Source organism: Mytilus trossulus, chromosome 8 (assembly GCF_036588685.1).
Source record: "Mytilus trossulus isolate FHL-02 chromosome 8, PNRI_Mtr1.1.1.hap1, whole genome shotgun sequence".
Lineage (NCBI taxonomy): Eukaryota > Metazoa > Mollusca > Bivalvia > Mytilida > Mytilidae > Mytilus > Mytilus trossulus.
The window spans coordinates 27353496-27376942 of NC_086380.1; the positions used below are offsets into that span (position 1 = coordinate 27353496).

Consider the following 23447-nt stretch of genomic DNA (forward strand, 5'->3'; position numbering starts at 1 on the left):
ACAGGTGCAAACATTTGCAGCGGGATTAAACGTTTTAATGGGCCCAAACCTTCTCCCTTTTTCTGAAACAATAGCATAACATCACAACATATAAAAACATACGATAAAATATCAATTGGCAGACTTAACTCAATCAAAAAACGTATGATTACACAATGAACGAATAAATTTGATCTGCGATATCTGAATACAAATGTTTACGGTATATAGAGAAAAAAAAGAAGATGTGTTAAAAATATCAACTACTTTATATACATGAATAGATAATACATATGTTAAGTCGTGAGTGATTTATTACTAAGACCTTGGCAGACAGTTAAATGATCTCTAAAAATCTGATAATTTATTTCAAATATAATAAAGAAATGTCAGATAAAAGCATTTCGTGTATCAGATTCATTTGACTTGGTTTAAATTTTAAAACCTATGTTGATATCGTGAATGTATGTGTTACATTTTTCACAAGCAATTTATTTCCTGACATTACCTAATTTTTGCATGTAGATTAATGATCAGTTTTGTAATATTTAGGTGATAGTCTGTCCACACATAATGATGAGATATTCACTACAAAGGATAAACACAAAAGCAATCGCTGTGCATCGACATACAAAGCAGGATGGTGGTATCATAACTGTTATAGTTCTAACCTGAATAATCAATTTAAAGGAAGTGGTGTATATGGAATATCTTGGGATAGCTGGAAGAAGTCTTATGGCGATATTAAAACAACAACCATGATGATTCGCAAAGGAAAGTTGTAGATTTACCGTAAAGTGGTTATTGTATCTTATTATAGTTGTTTTATTCTCTTAAACAGAATATGGAATAAAATAGATCATTTAAACACGTTGATATCTAGGCTTACAATTGCCCAAAAAATATTCCCAAATAAGTGTAATTGAAACTTGTATATGTTTAATGTTTCATGACCCAGTAAAGTTACTCAAAAACACAGGAACTTAAATTAATTACAGATCTGAAATGCTTCTACACGGTGGGTATGGTTGTCCCACGAGAGAACGTTCTGTGCTGCTGATTTGGTCCTGTCAGGTGCTGGTGGGTCCTGATTCTATGCTGGTGGGTTTGTTGACATTGTACCCAAACGGCAATAAACGACTGTTTTGTTGCTTAATTTTCCTCTGATGCGTCATACGTACCATGCAAAGTATATTACAACAATATTATATTGCAAAAGTCGTGCAAGTTCGTTAAACGGAATTGTCCTGACGCTGTACTGGTGATAGGAAAAACGGTCCTGTTTCTGTGCTCCTATGTCCTGGTTCTGTGCCTTTATATTTTAGTTAAAAGTGGCATAAAATCAAGATCATTGATGCTGTACTGTCATTGACTAATTAACTGTTGTCTGCTTTCTTGAAATTGACATTGTTGTGAATCTGTTTACTGTTATTATGGGAGAAAAAATACCCCTATTTTTTATTATTTTAAATTAACTATAATTTAATTTATTGGCCTGTTATTGGAACCCTTCTTGTCCCCTTTTAAGATAAGAAAATATATTTACGATTTTCGGGATTGCGATCATTTTGCAAGATCAACAAAATACGTTGTAATTTATACAATACTTATATAAAGTAGATGATGTGTTATGTTTGTTGTTAATGGACAAATTTCCATAAGAAACCAAAGGAAGTATGTGTTAACAACCATACTTCATCGTACGAGCGAGGTTACAGTGAAAGTTTTAAGCTTGAAATAGTTTCCCATAAGATTTAAAAGTTGTATTTTAAAAGAAAAATGAATCTTACAGCTATTAAGAATCACTTGCTGAATCTGTAAGATTTTTCAACTTATATTTTTTTGTCTGAACGGTTATCATGTGTTTTTTTTCGAAAGTTCGATAGAACACTAAAACAAAATTCATTATTTTAAGAAAGGGCAGACTAGAATATGTCAGAGAATGAAGACTAGATAACCTAGAGAACACTAACAACACTAAGATTTCTTAAAACTCCGCCTACCTATTGTTTGAAAACATCCAAGCAAAACATAGCAAGCAAGTCAATCAAATTTTTTTTGCATGTTTTTATAGAAGAGCTGTACTATATAATGCAAAGAAGTGTTTAAGTCTTTCGCCGAAAAATACTATCAATTTCTTTTTGTCCTATGTAAACTTCCGTACCATTTCCTTCCATTCAAAATCATTAAATTGAACAGTAAAATATTTCTTGGTACCTTCTTAATTCCTTTATAAGTCTTATGTAATATTAATTATGATAATAACTTGTGCTGAGCACCAGATTCACTGCACACTTTTAAAGTTATGCTTCATCAAACATTAAAATGTAAACTTAAGATTTGAGACTTTTTTAATCGACACGATTGGGATTTTTGTATATGAGAACATGGTTTATCTATTAGATGAAAATGCGGCTTTGAACTAGCTTTCAGTACCTGCAAGGATTCGTTGTTCAATAATGTGTGTCTTTGTGTTGTTATTTTATGTGACAAATTGTTGTGTTGGTAAACCACTGTAACAATGAAGGAGGAAATGAGGAGGGTAGAAGTGGGGAGGGGTATTCGGAGCGCTAACAAACATGTCTATGCGGCATGGGCTTTGATCATTGTTGAAGCATCAATGTAAGGGGCATTTAATATCTTAATAAAACTATTTTTATTTTAGATACTATATATTGTTATCTGATATTGGACGAAAGATGTTGCCCTTTTATGTAATTATGTAATACAAGTTACGATCATTTAAAAACACATGTTAAACAGCATAATGGATGCACAAGAGCTGAATAAGATTCATAGATCCTATTGACAACAATTATCTGCCCAATTTTATTAATTTTGTTAAATTTGTTTCAAATATGACGAACTTCTTATCCAAAATCACCAGCACCGTATCAGGACCAACCAGCACAATGACAGGACCCACCAGCACAGTATCAGGACATGAATAAATTGAGAAAAATGCTAAATTTTAATAAATTGCAATGTTTTTTTTCACAAAATAGTTTTGTCGTGTGGATTGCGGTATAGAAAGCGGACTTTATGAGCAGTTTTGTTTAATTTTTCAGTTCGTGATTTTCTGCAAATGAGCATTTTTGTGTTACGCTTACTGAAACAGTTTAGAGGGTCAACGTTTTAATGGTTTACATATGAACCCATAAGAAACAAAATTGAAAAATCTCAACTATTTTTTTTCCATTTTTTATAAGTGAAAACGTCAAAAATCATCATTTTCGTCTTTGTTTACATTTTTTTCATTGATCACCAGCATCCGTCAGGACCGAATCACCAGCACAGAACGTTCTCTCGCAGGACAACCATACCCACCGTGTTCTAGTGAACCAACAAATGATTATATAGTTTAGTTATATATGTAAGACTCAGATCGACGTTCGTTCCTCAAATCGCTTTAAAAAAAGCTTTAAAAGGCCCCGCACTGACAATGTAAAACAATTCAAACCAATAAACTAGCGGCCGTATTTATGTACAAAAAAATAACGAAAAACAAATATGTAACACATAAGCAAACAACAACCACTGTCCCCAATAACCTATGACTTATGATACTTTTGCTGAAATTCTCCAGTCATTCAATATTTTACAAAATTCTTTCAACAACACTTTACATACTTTAAACTACGCTCTGAATGCCCGCGATTTCGCGGGTGTGTTCTAGTATTGTTGAATTGAAAGCAGTCAGTGGCGCTATTATGCCTAAGGGACGACATCAAAAGAAGGATGTAGGTTAAAAAGCTGAAATCAAATAGTTTGGGGTTGGGGGTCAACATTGCTGCAAGTTTTATAAATCTATAATCGATTTTACATATATTCATATAGGTAAATCAATTTTTCCCGAATTCAGTTAAGAAGGGGGTAGGGGGGGGGGTCTGGGAAAAAACTTTATGAAATAAGTTTGTTATCCTACATTGGACTTTTGATGTCGTCCCTAAGCTTAAACTGTATATGGTTATTGACAACATCCAATGATTGAGATAATTGTAGCCTGACGTTCAGTCCGACCATGGGAAGCTGCGCTCTGTCGGCTGCGTTCTTATTGGAGTCAATGCTATATTTCTCTACTTTTGGTCTACATAATAAAAATTGTACTGATTGAAAAAAAAATATATTGTTTTCATTTATTTTTATTTAGATAGCGCTATTACATTAGGCATCCATCGTATTTTTATTTATCAGTTGTCAAATTAGACTTATCTTTGATCTATATCCCCTGCATAATGGATCCTTTTCTACCTCAGACATATATCACCTTAGCTGGATTTGGCAAAACTTTTTAGGAATTTTGGTCCTTAATGCTCCTCAACTTTGTACTTTATTTGACCTTTTTAACTTTTTTGGATTCGAGCGTTAGTCTTTTTGTAGACGAAACGCGTCTAGCGTATATACAAAATTAAGTCCTGGTATTTATGATGAATTTATTTACATACATGGCAGACCACACTCCTTTATTTCTTTAATGGCTTTCAGTTTGGTGGACAAGAATTATCTCTGTTTTAACAACACTTTTCTCGCGATGAAAATCACCCTGCACAATGGCTCGCACCCATTAGCAACCCATCCTTCGACAAATTATATTATACTACCTGATTTGTCTCCTATATGCAAAAATTACGAGTCAGGTTTTTTTGGCTTTAATGTGAATGGCCATTTTGGTCACACATCTCTCATTTTAACTCCCATGCGTATTTGTTATTATCAACTATATGGCATCAACGCACATAATACAAACTATCTTTTCACAAAACCACAAAGATTGCATAACAAATGCATACCGTCAGGGTTTCTATTAAAGTTTACTTTGCGAGCACAAAGTGATGAATTAATTATAAAACAATTTGGTTAAGCAAAATAAATATCCAACAGATGTTTTAGAAATAGACTATAGTTGACGAGCTACCCCCTCGTTAGTCTCGATAACCCAGACGCATATTCAAATATAGCGTCTGGGGTGATAAACCGGACTGGTCAGATATTTATAGGGGGCGTAACAAATAATTAAATATAGAACACATCTATAAATAGCACTTCCGTTATCCCCATTATATTTAAAAACGGTAAACAGTGTAACGTTACATGTATAAAAGTTATGTGATTATTAAAACTGACATTTTGTAGTTGACCCTATTTTGCCCAACTTGCAGATGGGCAATTTTAAAAGAACGACAAAAAATGTAATTAGCGGTGGTCTTTTTTCCTGAATTTTGTGACACATGTAAACTAAAAATTTAAGAATTAAGACAGGATTTTTTTTCGTGGGAAAAAAATGGTTGATTATATAGGTAAACAATGTAGCATGACTGTAGAGTGCCCTCCTTATAACAAGGTCTGGATCAGCCACTGTTTGTGTACGTAGGGGATAACACGCTCCGCTGTGCGCTAAAATTTTTAAGAGAGTCCATGGATCCATACAGGTGGACCGTTGTACATAAAGCCATACAATATACCCTAATTTTCTGGTGAGTTACAGTTTCTCCGACATGTAACAGTATCCCGAACGGCATATAATCTAGGACCTCATCTTTATATTTATTGTCGTTTTTCCGTCCTGAACATGACCATTATTTACCACAAGATGATAACCAAGCAACCCAAATACAATCTATTTGTATATTATAACACACCACGTTTAATATTCTCTTATCTTAATGCTATAAAATGCCATTTTTCTATATTTTTGTATTTTAGCATTTTCTCTCTATTCTATGAAATATTTGCCACTTGACGTTAAGCAACCAACAGTCGGTATATTGATCTATATTGAACCCACATTAGTCGGTATTCTTTATTTTTTCCCTTTTTTCTTAGTTTTGTCTCGTCATTCTTATTTCTGTAAATCCTTGTTATAATTTATGCTTTCCTTTTTATATAATCTTTCAGATATCTGACGCACTTACCTTACTAGAAAAGCACACCGGCATCACATTACGTTTATATAAATAAATTTGGTGTTTATACTGTCTTCTGATTGGTTAAAATTATTAGTTTTATTTTCAATGTTGTTAATTTTGATGGCGACACGCCCACTTTGACGCGTTGTGTATTCATACGCCAACATGTGTGTACGTTGTAATTATTAATATAAAAAATATAAAAAGTTCTTTGAGCCTTATTTTGGATAGAAATTTATTTATAATGAATGGCAATAATTTATTTTAATTTTATTGAACCATAAAACTAATTTTTGACTCTTCACATTTTACATAATCCGCTTTGCGGATTATTCAATGTGAAGAGTCAAAAATTAGTTTTATGGTTCAATAAATTCAAAATAAATTATTGCCATTCATTAAGGAAAGAAAAAACAACTCGTGCAAATACTTAGATTTCAATGTAGAAAATCCTCCATAACAACTTATTACATGTACTGGCAGATCAGTGAGATCATTCAATGAGCCAACTCAATTTTTATTTACAAAATTAACTGATCTTAAAATTGCAAAGAACAGAATAGTCTAAATGTTTCACAATAATCTATATCGCCTAATCCTTTTGGGAAAAAAACCATTTTGGGACCAATATTCACACAATACCACTTTGCCAGTCTCCGTGTCCCTGAAGAAATACATAAGTTAACCAGCCATTCACGAAACCCAATTTAATATTCTTTGAATTCATGTTTGAATCAATCACATGGACAATATGGAATGGGATTTACAAATACTGCATGATAACTTGTAAAAAAAACCCTGAAAAGTGTATTCTCCTTCTACAAACTATTATGCTGAGTTCACACGTAATACGAATTCGATTCCAATATCCATCGTGTATTAAAGGGCAGCTTCACAAAAATTCTCCTGTACATGTGAACTTTTATATAAAATAAGGAGATTGGTATGATTGCAGTTGAGGCAACAACCTAACAGAGTTCAAATGACATGGATGTTCGCAAATATAATCACTGCTCGGCCTTCAATATTAAGAAAACTCCACACCATATAAATAACTGAGAAGGGTCAGACATGTAATGAGATACAATGCCAACGTGATTGTCTGTGTACCTTTTTTCGCTTTATGGTTGCTGTCAAGAATAATGTGTATATACTGTGATTATAATGATTGCTGGCAGCTTCAGTAATTTTCTTTTTTTTTTTTTTATAAAATTGGAGCTGTTTATGATACAATGAAAATTCAAGCATTATAGATTTTTTTTTAATTCTTCACATTTTACATATAATATCTGTGTCCAGAAATCTTCATTGGTTTGTCTACAAAAGAAAGTAAATGTTAAAATCATATTATTTTTTTATCACCAGCATAGCATATATGAAAACAAAATGTTTGGAAAAAATATTATATGTAAATATACATTTTAAAATGTCTTGGTGCAAGCTGAATCCCACTACGACATGCGAGATTATCTCGCTGTGTTGATGACACAAACCATTGGTGGCATTGGGTTGTTTCCTGTTCTTTTGTCGGCTTGATGTCTTTTTGACACATTCGCTGTTTGTATTCTCTATCAAAATCATGCATGAATTTTTATCATTATTGAAGGCCATACAGTTGCCTATAATTGCTCACATCTATATCGTTTGAGCTTGGGGTGGATAACTGTCTCATTGGTATTCATATCACATCTTCTTATTTGTATAATGTTGACCTTTTGGTACTTTTATTCTCATTTTTTGTTTTAGTCTACATTATGACCTCTTAATCATGTAGATGTCTTCTTTGGGTAATGTATGTCACTGGGATCACCGGTTGTTGCCTCATTGACACCTCCTTTCATTGATGCTGGATCTATTGTTTTGCATAAAATCGAATTTTCAGTGTTTTCCTCATGCAATGGTTTTATTTCAAGGTTAAGAAAGCCAATTGGTATATATTCATCGACAACATTGCATGTATTCTTTTATGATTTTTTTTAAGTGTGGAAAAAATGCCTTTTAAAAGTGCAAAAAAAGTATTGTCCAGTTGACCAGTCCAGACTTTGTTTACCAACAGTATATTTACATTACTTTTTATAACAACGTGTCCCACTTCTTATATGTTTGTCAAAGCTAAATGCATTTGTTATATAAAAAAAATCGAGCGTAAATCATTTTGACCATTTAGTGTATGTTCAAATTGGCATCTTCTAGATATACTTTGTTTGGTTTTCTTCTACTAATGGTTTTGGATTGCGTTCCCTCCTTTAAATGTGTACAACATTGCGCATTTTTCCTCCCCCCTTTTTTCACATATCAAAATGCGAACTCCATTAAACACTGCAGACAGATACAACAAACTTATCCTAGATGAAGTTCACATTTCATAGCACTTTTCAATAAAGTATTTATAAAGTTAAAGATACTACTAATCAACCACAAAATGTATTTATAGCGTATACGACTGTTCGAGTGGTCCCAGTTAATACAAAAATTGCCATGTATTGTATATAACTATTTACTTGTTTGCGTAGCACGGACATGCATGAAAGAATATAACTACTCGATGTTTCAGGTTGTACAAGTATTAAAATTTATGTAACAGTTTGTGTTGTTATATCATTTTACCAAAGTTTGATGTGCTGTTATTTTCATTCGCGGTGATGGAAGCCATGCTGTCTGGTGTTTTCCACGACTTGTATGTCGTCACAAAAAAAATATAAATAGCTTTAAACAACAATCGGTACACTCGGGCTTTTCAATAGTATTATCGTAATATAATTTCTTCCGAAGTCAATAACCAACTTCTTGGTTATTCGTCTTGGACATTATCTTTAAGTACAAGCTAAAAAATCCGATACTATTCCGAATGTGATAAATTACCATTTTTATATCACATGTCATCCAGACGCTCTACTTTGAAAAATAAAGCGGCTGGATGATCGAGACTACCCCCTCGTGTAACAAGATTTATCTCTCCTGAGATTTAAACCCCTAGTTTTTGGTGGGGTTCGTGTGTTTATTCTTTAGTTTTCTATGTTGTGTCGTGTGTGCTATTGTTTTTCTGTTTTTTCTTTTTCATTTTTAGCCTTGGCGTTGTCAGTTTGTTTTAGATTTATGAGTTTGACTGTCCCTTTGGTATCTTTTTTCCCTCTTTTAAACACATTGAGATTGAGATTGAATTGTTTCCCTTTGATAACAGCCAGTTCCAAATCAAGATTATTTGTTTGATGATTTTTAATTGATTAACCATACTTTAATAAAGGAAAAGGATAATGCTTTCAATTTCGGGGTCTCACATAGACTTTTTCACCTTCTTTTTCTACCTCAGACATATATCACCTTAGCTGGATTTGGCAAAACTTTTTAGGAATTTTGGTCCTTAATGCTCCTCAACTTTGTACTTTATTTGACCTTTTTAACTTTTTTGGATTCGAGCGTTAGTCTTTTTGTAGACGAAACGCGTCTAGCGTATATACAAAATTAAGTCCTGGTATTTATGATGAATTTATTTACATACATGGCTGACCACACTCCTTTATTTCTTTAATGGCTTTCAGTTTGGTGGACAAGAATTATCTCTGTTTTAACAACACTTTTCTCGCGATGAAAATCACCCTGCACAATGGCTCGCACCCATTAGCAACCCATCCTTCGACGATTATATTATACTACCTGATTTGTCTCCTATATGCAAAAATTACGAGTCAGGTTTTTTTGGCTTTAATGTGAATGGCCATTTTGGTCACACATCTCGTATTTTAACTCCCATGCGTATTTGTTATTATCAACTATATGGCATCAACGCACATAATACAAACTATCTTTTCACAAAACCACAAAGATTGCATAACAAATGCATACCGTCAGGGTTTCTATTAAAGTTTACTTTGCGAGCACAAAGTGATGAATTAATTATAAAACAATTTGGTTAAGCAAAATAAATATCCAACAGATGTTTTAGAAATAGACTATAGTTGACGAGCTACCCCCTCGTTAGTCTCGATAACCCAGACGCATATTCAAATATAGCGTCTGGGGTGATAAACCGGACTGGTCAGATATTTATAGGGGGCGTAACAAATAATTAAATATAGAACACATCTATAAATAGCACTTCCGTTATCCCCATTATATTTAAAAACGGTAAACAGTGTAACGTTACATGTATAAAAGTTATGTGATTATTAAAACTGACATTTTGTAGTTGACCCTATTTTGCCCAACTTGCAGATGGGCAATTTTAAAAGAACGACAAAAAATGTAATTAGCGGTGGTCTTTTTTCCTGAATTTTGTGACACATGTAAACTAAATATTTAAGAATTAAGACAGGATTTTTTTTCGTGGGAAAAAAATGGTTGATTATATAGGTAAACAATGTAGCATGACTGTAGAGTGCCCTCCTTATAACAAGGTCTGGATCAGCCACTGTTTGTGTACGTAGGGGATAACACGCTCCGCTGTGCGCTAAAATTTTTAAGAGAGTCCATGGATCCATACAGGTGGACCGTTGTACATAAAGCCATACAATATACCCTAATTTTCTGGTGAGTTACAGTTTCTCCGACATGTAACAGTATCCCGAACGGCATATAATCTAGGACCTCATCTTTATATTTATTGTCGTTTTTCCGTCCTGAACATGACCATTATTTACCACAAGATGATAACCAAGCAACCCAAATACAATCTATTTGTATATTATAACACACCACGTTTAATATTCTCTTATCTTAATGCTATAAAATGCCATTTTTCTATATTTTTGTATTTTAGCATTTTCTCTCTATTCTATGAAATATTTGCCACTTGACGTTAAGCAACCAACAGTCGGTATATTGATCTATATTGAACCCACATTAGTCGGTATTCTTTATTTTTTCCCTTTTTTCTTAGTTTTGTCTCGTCATTCTTATTTCTGTAAATCCTTGTTATAATTTATGCTTTCCTTTTTATATAATCTTTCAGATATCTGACGCACTTACCTTACTAGAAAAGCACACCGGCATCACATTACGTTTATATAAATAAATTTGGTGTTTATACTGTCTTTTGATTGGTTAAAATTATTAGTTTTATTTTCAATGTTGTTAATTTTGATGGCGACACGCCCACTTTGACGCGTTGTGTATTCATACGCCAACATGTGTGTACGTTGTAATTATTAATATAAAAAATATAAAAAGTTCTTTGAGCCTTATTTTGGATAGAAATTTATTTATAATGAATGGCAATAATTTATTTTAATTTTATTGAACCATAAAACTAATTTTTGACTCTTCACATTTTACATAATCCGCTTTGCGGATTATTCAATGTGAAGAGTCAAAAATTAGTTTTATGGTTCAATAAATTCAAAATAAATTATTGCCATTCATTAAGGAAAGAAAAAACAACTCATGCAAATACTTAGATTTCAATGTAGAAAATCCTCCATAACAACTTATTACATGTACTGGCAGATCAGTGAGATCATTCAATGAGCCAACTCAATTTTTATTTACAAAATTAACTGATCTTAAAATTGCAAAGAACAGAATAGTCTAAATGTTTCACAATAATCTATATCGCCTAATCCTTTTGGGAAAAAAAACCATTTTGGGACCAATATTCACACAATACCACTTTGCCAGTCTCCGTGTCCCTGAAGAAATACATAAGTTAACCAGCCATTCACGAAACCCAATTTAATATTCTTTGAATTCATGTTTGAATCAATCACATGGACAATATGGAATGGGATTTACAAATACTGCATGATAACTTGTAAAAAAAACCCTGAAAAGTGTATTCTCCTTCTACAAACTATTATGCTGAGTTCACACGTAATACGAATTCGATTCCAATATCCATCGTGTATTAAAGGGCAGCTTCACAAAAATTCTCCTGTACATGTGAACTTTTATATAAAATAAGGAGATTGGTATGATTGCAGTTGAGGCAACAACCTAACAGAGTTCAAATGACATGGATGTTCGCAAATATAATCACTGCTCGGCCTTCAATATTAAGAAAACTCCACACCATATAAATAACTGAGAAGGGTCAGACATGTAATGAGATACAATGCCAACGTGATTGTCTGTGTACCTTTTTTCGCTTTACGGTTGCTGTCAAGAATAATGTGTATATACTGTGATTATAATGATTGCTGGCAGCTTCAGTAATTTTCTTTTTTTTTTTTTTATAAAATTGGAGCTGTTTATGATACAATGAAAATTCAAGCATTATAGATTTTTTTTTAATTCTTCACATTTTACATATAATATCTGTGTCCAGAAATCTTCATTGGTTTGTCTACAAAAGAAAGTAAATGTTAAAATCATATTAATTTTTTATCACCAGCATAGCATATATGAAAACAAAATGTTTGGAAAAAATATTATATGTAAATATACATTTTAAAATGTCTTGGTGCAAGCTGAATCCCACTACGACATGCGAGATTATCTCGCTGTGTTGATGACACAAACCATTGGTGGCATTGGGTTGTTTCCTGTTCTTTTGTCGGCTTGATGTCTTTTTGACACATTCGCTGTTTGTATTCTCTATCAAAATCATGCATGAATTTTTATCATTATTGAAGGCCATACAGTTGCCTATAATTGCTCACATCTATATCGTTTGAGCTTGGGGTGGATAACTGTCTCATTGGTATTCATATCACATCTTCTTATTTGTATAATGTTGACCTTTTGGTACTTTTATTCTCATTTTTTGTTTTAGTCTACATTATGACCTCTTAATCATGTCGATGTCTTCTTTGGGTAATGTATGTCACTGGGATCACCGGTTGTTGCCTCATTGACACCTCCTTTCATTGATGCTGGATCTATTGTTTTGCATAAAATCGAATTTTCAGTGTTTTCCTCATGCAATGGTTTTATTTCAAGGTTAAGAAAGCCAATTGGTATATATTCATCGACAACATTGCATGTATTCTTTTATGATTTTTTTTAAGTGTGGAAAAAATGCCTTTTAAAAGTGCAAAAAAAGTATTGTCCAGTTGACCAGTCCAGACTTTGTTTACCAACAGTATATTTACATTACTTTTTATAACAACGTGTCCCACTTCTTATATGTTTGTCAAAGCTAAATGCATTTGTTATATAAAAAAAATCGAGCGTAAATCATTTTGACCATTTAGTGTATGTTCAAATTGGCATCTTCTAGATATACTTTGTTTGGTTTTCTTCTACTAATGGTTTTGGATTGCGTTCCCTCCTTTAAATGTGTACAACATTGCGCATTTTTCCTCCCCCCTTTTTTCACATATCAAAATGCGAACTCCATTATACACTGCAGACAGATACAACAAACTTATCCTAGATGAAGTTCACATTTCATAGCACTTTTCAATAAAGTATTTATAAAGTTAAAGATACTACTAATCAACCACAAAATGTATTTATAGCGTATACGACTGTTCGAGTGGTCCCAGTTAATACAAAAATTGCCATGTATTGTATATAACTATTTACTTGTTTGCGTAGCACGGACATGCATGAAAGAATATAACTACTCGATGTTTCAGGTTGTACAAGTATTAAAATTTATGTAACAGTTTGTGTTGTTATATCATTTTACCAAAGTTTGATGTGCTGTTATTTTCATTCGCGGTGATGGAAGCCATGCTGTCTGGTGTTTTCCACGACTTGTATGTCGTCACAAAAAAAAATATAAATAGCTTTAAACAACAATCGGTACACTCGGGCTTTTCAATAGTATTATCGTAATATAATTTCTTCCGAAGTCAATAACCAACTTCTTGGTTATTCGTCTTGGACATTATCTTTAAGTACAAGCTAAAAAATCCGATACTATTCCGAATGTGATAAATTACCATTTTTATATCACATGTCATCCAGACGCTCTACTTTGAAAAATAAAGCGGCTGGATGATCGAGACTACCCCCTCGTGTAACAAGATTTATCTCTCCTGAGATTTAAACCCCTTTTTGCATATAGGCTATTTTTTACCTGATTAAATCAAATATGTAATAAAAAATATACCTTCATGTGCTACTGTTTGAGTAAAATGAGGTCGAAATTTTATATATTTGCTCGAAATTTAGATTTGTGGCCTTAATTTCTTTTTCGAAAGAAAGACATAACTTTTTTGTTATAAAAGATAAAAACAATTTGTTTTTTGTTAAATAATCGGTAATTTCTGTATTTTTAAATATCTTTAAAAAATATGCAATTTTTCAATCAGAAGTAACTCATATTTATCAAATGTTCATGAATTGAGGAAAAAACGTATTTTTTTACTACATGTTTATCACAATAAAAAAAAAAACCCTCTATTTACAGTTTTATAAAATTTGGGTCACATAATCTCCCTGCAAAATGAAACCAAATGCCGTTTTGAAAAATAGGGGTCCATAAACTCGTTTTCAAATTAAATCAGTTTGAATGATGAAAATCAGTCGAAAAATGCATCTTTTCCCGATATGTCACAGTTTGACGTCGCGAAAATAACAAATTATGTTAGCAACGCCATTACCTTCCCTGTAACTGTATCGTATGCCCTTAAATAATTAACAGTGGTCTGGCAAATTTCATTTTGCCAAGATTGACAATCATTCAAAAGTATCATATAAATATGTTAAATGCTGTTCCCAACTATCACTTCATACAATGAGATCATCAATATAAGCATAAAAACAGTTTAAATCTTTTATAACATTATTGATTATATTTGAAATGTAGCTGGAGAATTTTTCATGCCAAACGGCATTACAGTATATTGAAATAAGCCATCTGGTGTGACAAAAGCTGATATTTCACGAGCTCTTTGTGTCAATGGAATATAACAGTAACCTTTCAACAAATCAAATTTGCTAAAAATGTTTGCTTGACCAATGTTGTCAATACAATCGTCTATACCCGAAATCGTATAGGAATCAGAATTTGAAACTGAATTAACATTTCTGAAATCAGTCACGAAACGATTTTTTTCTGGTTTGGGCACAAGGAGAAAGACAAGAAGAGCTCCATTCACTGTAACTCGACTCAATAATATCATTGTCAAGCATATCTTTAATTTCTTGTCTCATAACTTTAAGTTTTAATGGATTGAGCCAGTAAGGATGTTGCTAAATTGCAGAAGAATCGCCAACTTCAAAATGATGACAAACAGAAGGGGTTTTGTCTGGCACATCTGGAAAAAGATTTTTAAAAGAAAAAAACAAAGCTTTTATTTTGTTCTCTAAAATCAAAAGACAGATAGGCAAGTTTCGAATCTACGTTTGACAAAATTTCTGAATTTGTCAGTCTAACAGTCTCTTCCATAGTTTCAGAACTTAAAGAGGGTTCACTTACATCTGGTTTGTCATAATTGTTCTCCAATTTAACCATGGCTAAAGTGGCAACTGGTTTAATCTCACATTCATTAGTATGCTCAACATTTGATTTTAGCATATTAATTTGATACACTCTATTTTGTTTGCGCTGATCTGGAGTGTTTACAATATAATTTAAATCATTGATTTTTTTACACCTTATTGTATAAAGCCAACAATATTTGGCCATAAAGTATGTCTAGGGACTGGCAAACATACAAGAACCATCAGTTTCAACTTCTGAGTAGCAACATTTCAGCAGCACCTGCATACGGGATATATCTCCCAATTGATACGATATATTCCCGTGCATGCATTTCATATCATGATTTTCTTGATAGAGGGTTGCTGCTCATAAGGAAGCTATTAAACCAAGCGTTCCAAATGGTAAAGTTGAAATCATCCTTTCGTAAATTTTACGGACGCCATCACGAGTTGGTTGACCGTTATGACATAACCGTTTCACAAATGATATCGGATAAGTTCCTTACGTCGTAACTACCATCCCCTTCCCTTTCATGAACTTGACCTACCGAATTAGACTATTTACCGGACTTTTTATCACATAAGCAAAACGACGGGTGGCACATGTGGAGCAGGATCTGCTAACCCTTCCGGAGCACCTGACTTTAATACTCTGTCAATTCGCTATATCACTAAGATATATTTATATACTATAACGACATTTGACTATATAATACTCGGTCAATTCGCTATATCACTAAGATACATTTATATACTATAACAAGATTAGACTATAACACTCTGTCAATTTTCTTTTTCACTAAGATACATTTATATACTATAACTACTCTATGTAGGGCCAATGCTGGGCCAACGTTGATCATATATTATACTCTATATATAAGTCAGGTAAAATTAATACTGGAATATTATTACTGTAATAAAAAAGGTTTATCGTAAACATAAATTGCCTGGTTAAAAATTAAAATTTATTGCAATAATTATTTTTTAACTTTATTCATTAATCTTTGTGAAACATAATAATATCAATTATATGCAGAGTGAAATTTGATACAGCCAGTCTGTTAATCAAGCCCATTCTGATAAGGTTGACCATATGTTCGACAAATTTCAAAGATAGTTGCTATGGTAATTAAGTTTATAGGAAATCTGAATGTAATGGGATGGTCACTTTTGTGATTATTTCCTGTTGTGTATTTGTAAGAAAGCAGTGATCGGAAGAAAACAAAAAGAGAAAATCATGTCATCTGAGATTCAAAGAGAAAGAAAGTAACATGTAAGTTGTAACTTTAAAAAATCTGATATATATATATATAGAGGATCAGAATGACAAATACAATATGATTTTTTAATCTGAGGGATGTTGTCAAAAATCAAAACATAACATAATTTCTATCATTTATAAAGCTGATCTTGATAATTATAAGTTTCAGGCGAAATATTTTCTAGATTTTAAATCATTTCAATCCTATTAATCATCATGAATTATTTGCCACTGAACATTTGTATCTTCAAACAAATTGTAAATTACCAATATTTTAATATTTTTTTTGTAAATCTATAACAACATGTACATTGATGTATGATCATTACTGAAGTTAATGGAAAATAATTGTCTTAAGATGTACCTTATTCCGTATAATGTTTCAAAAATGCGGTATAATGATTTCTACTTCATTGAAATATAAATGAATGTGTTAGTTTTATTGTATTTCTAAATCGCATGTAAGCATATACGATATATTTCTGAAACCTGATCATATACACACTGTTTTAGATATCAAATATATAACTGTTCATTAATACACATCTAAATTATTCTTTACATATCATGTATATTACGAATATATAAAGTATGATACCGAATTCTGAAATAAGAATAATAAGGGTTTGTTTTATGATCATGTAAATAAGAAAAATAGCTATTTTTTATTTTTTTTAATTAATTGCTAGAAACATAAAGATAAGGAGATGTGATATAATGATTGCCAATGATACCTCCTATATATCCACCAACAATTAATGAATATGTTCTGTATTTCAAGCCACTTATCGTCCTGAACATGCATGCATTAAGTTTCATGAAACTAAAAAAAAGAAAAAAGAAAATAAAACAAATAGTTCGATTGACAATGAGACTACTACCTAAAAGAGACCGAATGACACTAGCAACTATTGATAACCGTATGACCTTCAACAATGAAAAACCCACAGTGCATAAAGCAAGCTTTACAAGGTCCTATATCGGCATCAGTATTGTTGTCCTCTACTCATATATATTCTATAATGGTTGTGCTTGTAAGATACCAAGGACAATGTAAAAATGTCATATTATTAACTGTACGTTTATCTCTTGCTTGTTGTTTGCAATTGTTTTTATTTTATTTAAATCTAGCATCATATAATTATGTTTCAGATCAAACATTTGAGTACTTTTGGAGGAGATACAGTATAGCAGAGAGTAAGAAGGATTATGGGCACAATCCTGGAAAACTGTATTGCCATGAAATTGAATTGGCTAGGGAGAGGAGACAAGATTGATTTTCCCCCCGTATGATCATTAATGATGTTTTGATAAGTAAGTTTTACACTTTATGAGTTCTTTATGGCAAGTTATACTCACAAATCCTTCTAATACTAATGAATTTCTGACCATTAGACAAATTACCAATATTAAAAAAAAAATTAAAAAAATGGTTATTTAAGATTTTATTTTGTATTAAAATTTTTGTGTTTAAAATATTTAGAATATACATTAATTTATATTACATATCTAGAAGGGAGATTACGCACGCATGCATTAGGCAAATACACCATAAAGGCTACTTATAACTTTACAGAGTCGGTTAGAAAAAAAACATAGCTGTAAAGAGTCTTCGGATAAGGAGAAAGATGATGCAGCTAAAGATTGGCAGGGCTTAAGCCTGAACAGAGAAGGTGGCAGGAAACAGAGAAGGGAAAAAAAGAATATAAATAATAATGACACTTTTGAAGTTCAAATTGAGGAGGACCATACTCGTGGTGACGACCAACGATATCAAATTTAAAATAAATAAAGTTTCATCTTCTGAATTATTTAATTTTCATTCTGGATCTGGAACCAATACAACTAAAATTACATCTCCGAAAAAAATTATTATATGATCGCCTAACCATAAGCCATACGTCGTTTGTTCTGTTAATGGAATAAATGAAATTGATATGAAAAAAGAAGATGTGGTATGAGTGCTAATGAGGCAACTCTTTACTAGACACCAAATGAAACAGAGTTTATCTGGTCGATCTATCAAACCTTGCCAAAGAAATATCTTAGCGTCACACAATAAATAAAATTAAAGAGGCAAAGTTCATGAAAAAAACAAGGCCAGTAACAACAATGGGTAATACAAAAATACAGAATTGCTACCTTAAACTTTGGCAGTTTTGAACACAAAAAAAGATCAAATGTGTTCCGGAGTATTTATCATATTCAGCTCCTCATACAGCATCCATTGTAATTTGGTTGATACAATGGACCAACGTATTGCCAACATAAAAATAAAAATATCTTCCTTGGACCAACATAGTGCCAACATAAGAAAAGCTATTTCTACGTTTGTCCAACGTTGTGCCAACATTGATTTCGTTTTTATACGACCGCAAATTTTGAAAAAAATTTCGTCGTATATTGCTATCACGTTGGCGTCGTCGTCGTCGTCGTCGTCGTCGTCGTCGTCGTCCGAATACTTTTAGTTTTCGCACTCTTACTTTAGTAAAAGTGAATAGAAATCTATGAAATTTTAACACAAGGTTTATGACCATAAAAGGAAGGCTGGTATTGATTTTGGGAGTTTTGGTCCCAATATTTTAGGAATTAGGGGCCAAAAAGGGCCCAAATAAGCATTTTCTTGGTTTTCGCACTATAACTTTAGTTTAAGTTAATAGAAATCTATGAAATTTTGACACAAGGTTTATGACCACAAAAGAAAGGATGGGATTGATTTTGGGAGTTTTGGTTTCAACAGTTTAGGAATTAGGGGCCAAAAAAGGGCCCAAATAAGCATTATTCTTGGTTTTCGCACAATAACTTTAGTTAAAGTAAATAGAAATCAATGAAATTTAAACACAATGTTTATGACCACAAAAGGAAGGTTGGTATTGATTTTGGGAGTTTCGGTCCCAACAGTTTAGGAATTAGGGGCCAAAAAGGGACCCAAATAAGCATTTTTCTTGGTTTTCGCACCATAGCGTTAGTATAAGTAAATAGAAATCTATGAAATTTAAACACAAGGTTTATGACTATAAAAGGAAGGTTGGTATTGATTTTGGGAGTTTTAGTCCCAACAGTTAAGGAAGAAGGGGCCCAAAGGGTCCAAAATTAAACTTTGTTTGATTTTCATCAAAATTGAATAATTGGGGTTCTTTAATATGCCGAATCTAACTGTGTATGTAGATTCTTAATTTTTGGTCCCGTTTTCAAATTGGTCTACATTAAGGTCCAAAGGGTCCAAAATTAAACTTTGTTTGATTTTAACAAAAATTGAAACCTTGGGTTTCTTTGATATGCTGTATCTAAAAATGTACTTAGATTTTTGATTATTGGCCCAGTTTTAAAGTTGGCCCAAATCGAGGTCCAAAATTAAACATTGTTTGATTTCATCAAAAATTGAATAATTGGGGTTCTTTGATATGCCAAATCTAACTGTGTATGTAGATTCTTAATTTTTGGTCCAGTTTTAAAATTGGTCTAAATTAAAGTGCAAAGGGTCCAAAATTAAACTAAGTTTGATTTTAACAAAAATCAAATTCTTGGGCCTCTTTGATATGCTGAATCTAAACATGTACTTAGATTTTTGATTATGGGCCCAGTTTTCAAGTTGGTCCAAATCAGGATCTAAAATTATTATATTAAGTATTGTGCAATAGCAAGTCTTTTCAATTGCACAGTATTGTGCAATGGCAAGAAATATCTTATTTCACAATATTGTGAAATAGCAAATTTTTTTTTAATTAAGAGTTATCTTTCTTTGTCCTGTAAAGTAAGCAAGAAATATCTGCAAGAATTTTTTTTAATTGGAGTTATCTTTCTTTGTCCAGAATCAACTTAAATCTTCATTATATACAATATACAATGTATATTCACTTTTTACTACCAACTGATAAATTTAAATAATCTTTACCATTCAGTGATAACAAGCAGTTTTTTTACATCTTAATAGTTTATGATGTATTTAAATGAGTAGTAATTGTTGCAAACTCCATTAGAATATCTTAATTGAAATTAGTTTTGGAATAAGGGAAAGGGGGATGTGATTAAAAAATTGGGTTCAATTTTTCTCATTTGAAATTTCATAAATAAAAAGAAAATTTCTTCAAACATTTTTTTGAGAGGATTAATATTCAACAGCATAGTGAATTGCTCTAAGAGAAAACAAAAATTTTAAGTTCATTTGAATACATTCATTCTGTGTCAGAAACCTATGCTGTGTAAACTATTTAATCACAATCCAAATTTAGAGCGGACTCCAGCTTGAATGTTGTGTCCATACTTGCCCCAACTGTTCAGGGTTCAACCTCTGCGGTCGTATAAAGCTACGCCCTGCGGAGCATCTGGTTAATACAATGGGCCAACGTTGGCTCTATGTATTGCATATAACCGTACAACGTTGGGCCAACATGAAGCCATCATGTTGGGCCAACGTAGGCCCACTTTGCACTTATACGTTGGGCCAACGTTTAAATACAACGATGGGCCAATGCAATGATATACGTTGTGCCAATGTTGGGCCAACATACTCATGTTGTCTGGGACGCTTGATGAAGGTTAATAGTGCAGTGATACAGGCGATCACCTCTATATGGTAAATGACATCATTCAGGCGCGTATAATTGACGAGTTTTTCCCGGTGACGGAGAAACTCGAAAGTGGTCTATTGAATTTTAATTTGAACTTTAACTTAATGGATAGCGGTACTCATCTAAAGCGCATTACACAAACGACATATGGAAATCGGTCTAAACATATGCCATATTTTTTTCCGAAATGGTCACGTGGTTTTATCTCATCACGTAATGGGATATCTACATTAAAGAATAACAGGACCACATCAAATACTGAAACAAACATATCATGTAGTGTAAAATCGTCAATTTTTTAAACATCATTACGTAATGACAAAGCCATTTAAGGGCATACGATACAGTTACAGGGAAGGTCATGACGTTGCTAACGTAATTTGTTATTTTCGCGACGTCAAACTGTGACATATCGGGAAAAGATGCATTTTTCGACTGATTTTTATCATACAAACTGATTTAATTTGAAAACGAGTTCATGGACCCCTATTTTACAAAACGGCATTTTGTTTCATTTTGCAGGGAGATTATGTGACTCAAATTTTATTAATCGTAAATAGAGGATTTTTTTTTAATTTGATAAACATGCAGTAAAAAATGACGTTTTTTCCTCATTTCATGAACATTTGATAAATATGAGTTATTTCTAAATACAAAAATTGCATATTTTTTTTAGGATATTTATAAAATACAGAAATTACCGATTATTCAACAAAAGATCTTGTGTGTTTATCTTTGATAACAAAAAAGTTATGTCTTTCTTTCGAAAAAGAAATTACGGCCACAAATCTGAATTTTGAGCAAATATACAAAATTTCGACCTCTTTTTACTCAAAAAGTAGCACATGAAGGTATATTTTTTATTACATATTTGATTTAATCAGGTAAAAAATAGCCTATATATGCAAATTTTCATGAACTTGTAAATACAGAATCAAAACTGTATCGTATGCCCTTAAAGAATTGGCAAATCAACATTACGAAATAACAAAACCACATCAGGTAATGAAACAACTACAATTTTTTTAAAGTCACATACACACCAAATACATGTAATGTTAAAACCACATTGCCTAATGACACAACCACATTAAATAAGGGTGAAACTACATCGAGTAATGACGAAACCAAATTAAATAAAGACAAAAATATATCAAGTTAATACGAAACCATATCATGCAATATCGAAATTAATATTAAGTAATGACTATTCCGTATTGAGTTATGTAAAAAAAATCATCACTTAATGTCAAAAACATATTATGTAAAGACAAACTATCATCAAGTAATGATAAAACAACATAATCTAATATTAGAGTTCCACATTAAATAGCTATGGCGTTCAATAGATACAATAGATACCCATTGTTTTAGGGGGCAGTGGTAGGGTGGGGCACACATATTGGAAAGTTGATCAAAACATAGAAGAGAACATCCAGAATCTTGAGAATAGGGAGAAAATAAGTTTGGGAATAGGAGAGATGATTCTTCATTAAAACTAGAACACATTCGCGAAATCGCGGGAATTTAGAGCTTGGTTCAAAGTATACAAACTGTTGTAGGGAGATTTTTTGTAAAAGATTTTATGTATGGAGAATTTAAGAAAAAGTTTATCAAAATTCATAGGTAATTGGAGACAGGACATTTTTGTAAAGCCTTCTCCCTTTTTTCCAAATTCCGTATTTTTTTTGTTTTCTGTTAAACTTCATTTTGTTTGTACATTAATGTTAATCAAACATGTATTAAGCGTTTTATGTAAGTAAAAATCATAACTCTCGTGAAGATCGATGATGATTGACTTGTATTTGCGGATGTATTTAGTTTCATGTGTGTGTTAGACATTTTGGAAAAGTCGTCTTCATAAACACTTATACCGAGACCGATGCCTACACTGACTATGCAAATAATGAGACCGTATCAAAATGACAAAACATACGGAATGAATGACCGCGTAAAACTTGGTTACAGTCATAATTGAATAATTTTTCATTTGGAATCGTTCTAGAAACACAAACTATTCTTATTTGTTTTAGAATATTTTAAGTAATGATTTGAGCAGTTTAGGATATTCCATCTATTTTTTGTTATTTCTTCCCGTTTGCAACCATACAAACAGAATACAGTGTTGCGGTAGAATATACAATTGGCGAATTCAATTTGTAGAACGTTCAGGACATAAAAAAAAAAAGAGTATATTATTTCGTTTAAAGCATGTATATACGTATACTAAATCAAGATAAATGATCAGGTATTCTTAAGTTTGCGACCGTACCAACCGTAGTACGAACTGGGAGTCGTCATTGAACTTTTTCAAAAGAATGCATGTATGCCCTTAATGTCAACGTATGTTTTATAAATTGTAAACAAAGGTATTTGGATAATGTTTAGCTACTACTTAATATAAATTTCCAGTAGATA

General features: G+C 32.2%; 1 protein-coding gene and 1 long non-coding RNA gene across 2 annotated transcripts in view; both read left to right on the forward strand.

Moving 5' to 3' along the window:
- LOC134681792 (uncharacterized) overlaps positions 1-853 on the forward strand; it is an 80997-nt gene extending 80144 nt beyond the window's left edge. Inside the window, exon 5 of the mRNA XM_063541437.1 lies at positions 532-853. Within this exon, the coding sequence (XP_063397507.1) occupies positions 532-764 (233 nt within the window). The 3' untranslated portion in view covers positions 765-853. The remainder of the gene's footprint in view (positions 1-531) is intronic.
- A 15392-nt stretch (positions 854-16245) lies between these two features.
- Positions 16246-18121, forward strand: LOC134681793 (uncharacterized). The gene is made up of 3 exons (XR_010100694.1): positions 16246-16470; positions 17611-17772; positions 18035-18121. It is a non-coding gene; the product is annotated as an uncharacterized LOC134681793 (long non-coding RNA).
- The last annotated feature ends 5326 nt before the right edge of the window (positions 18122-23447 follow it).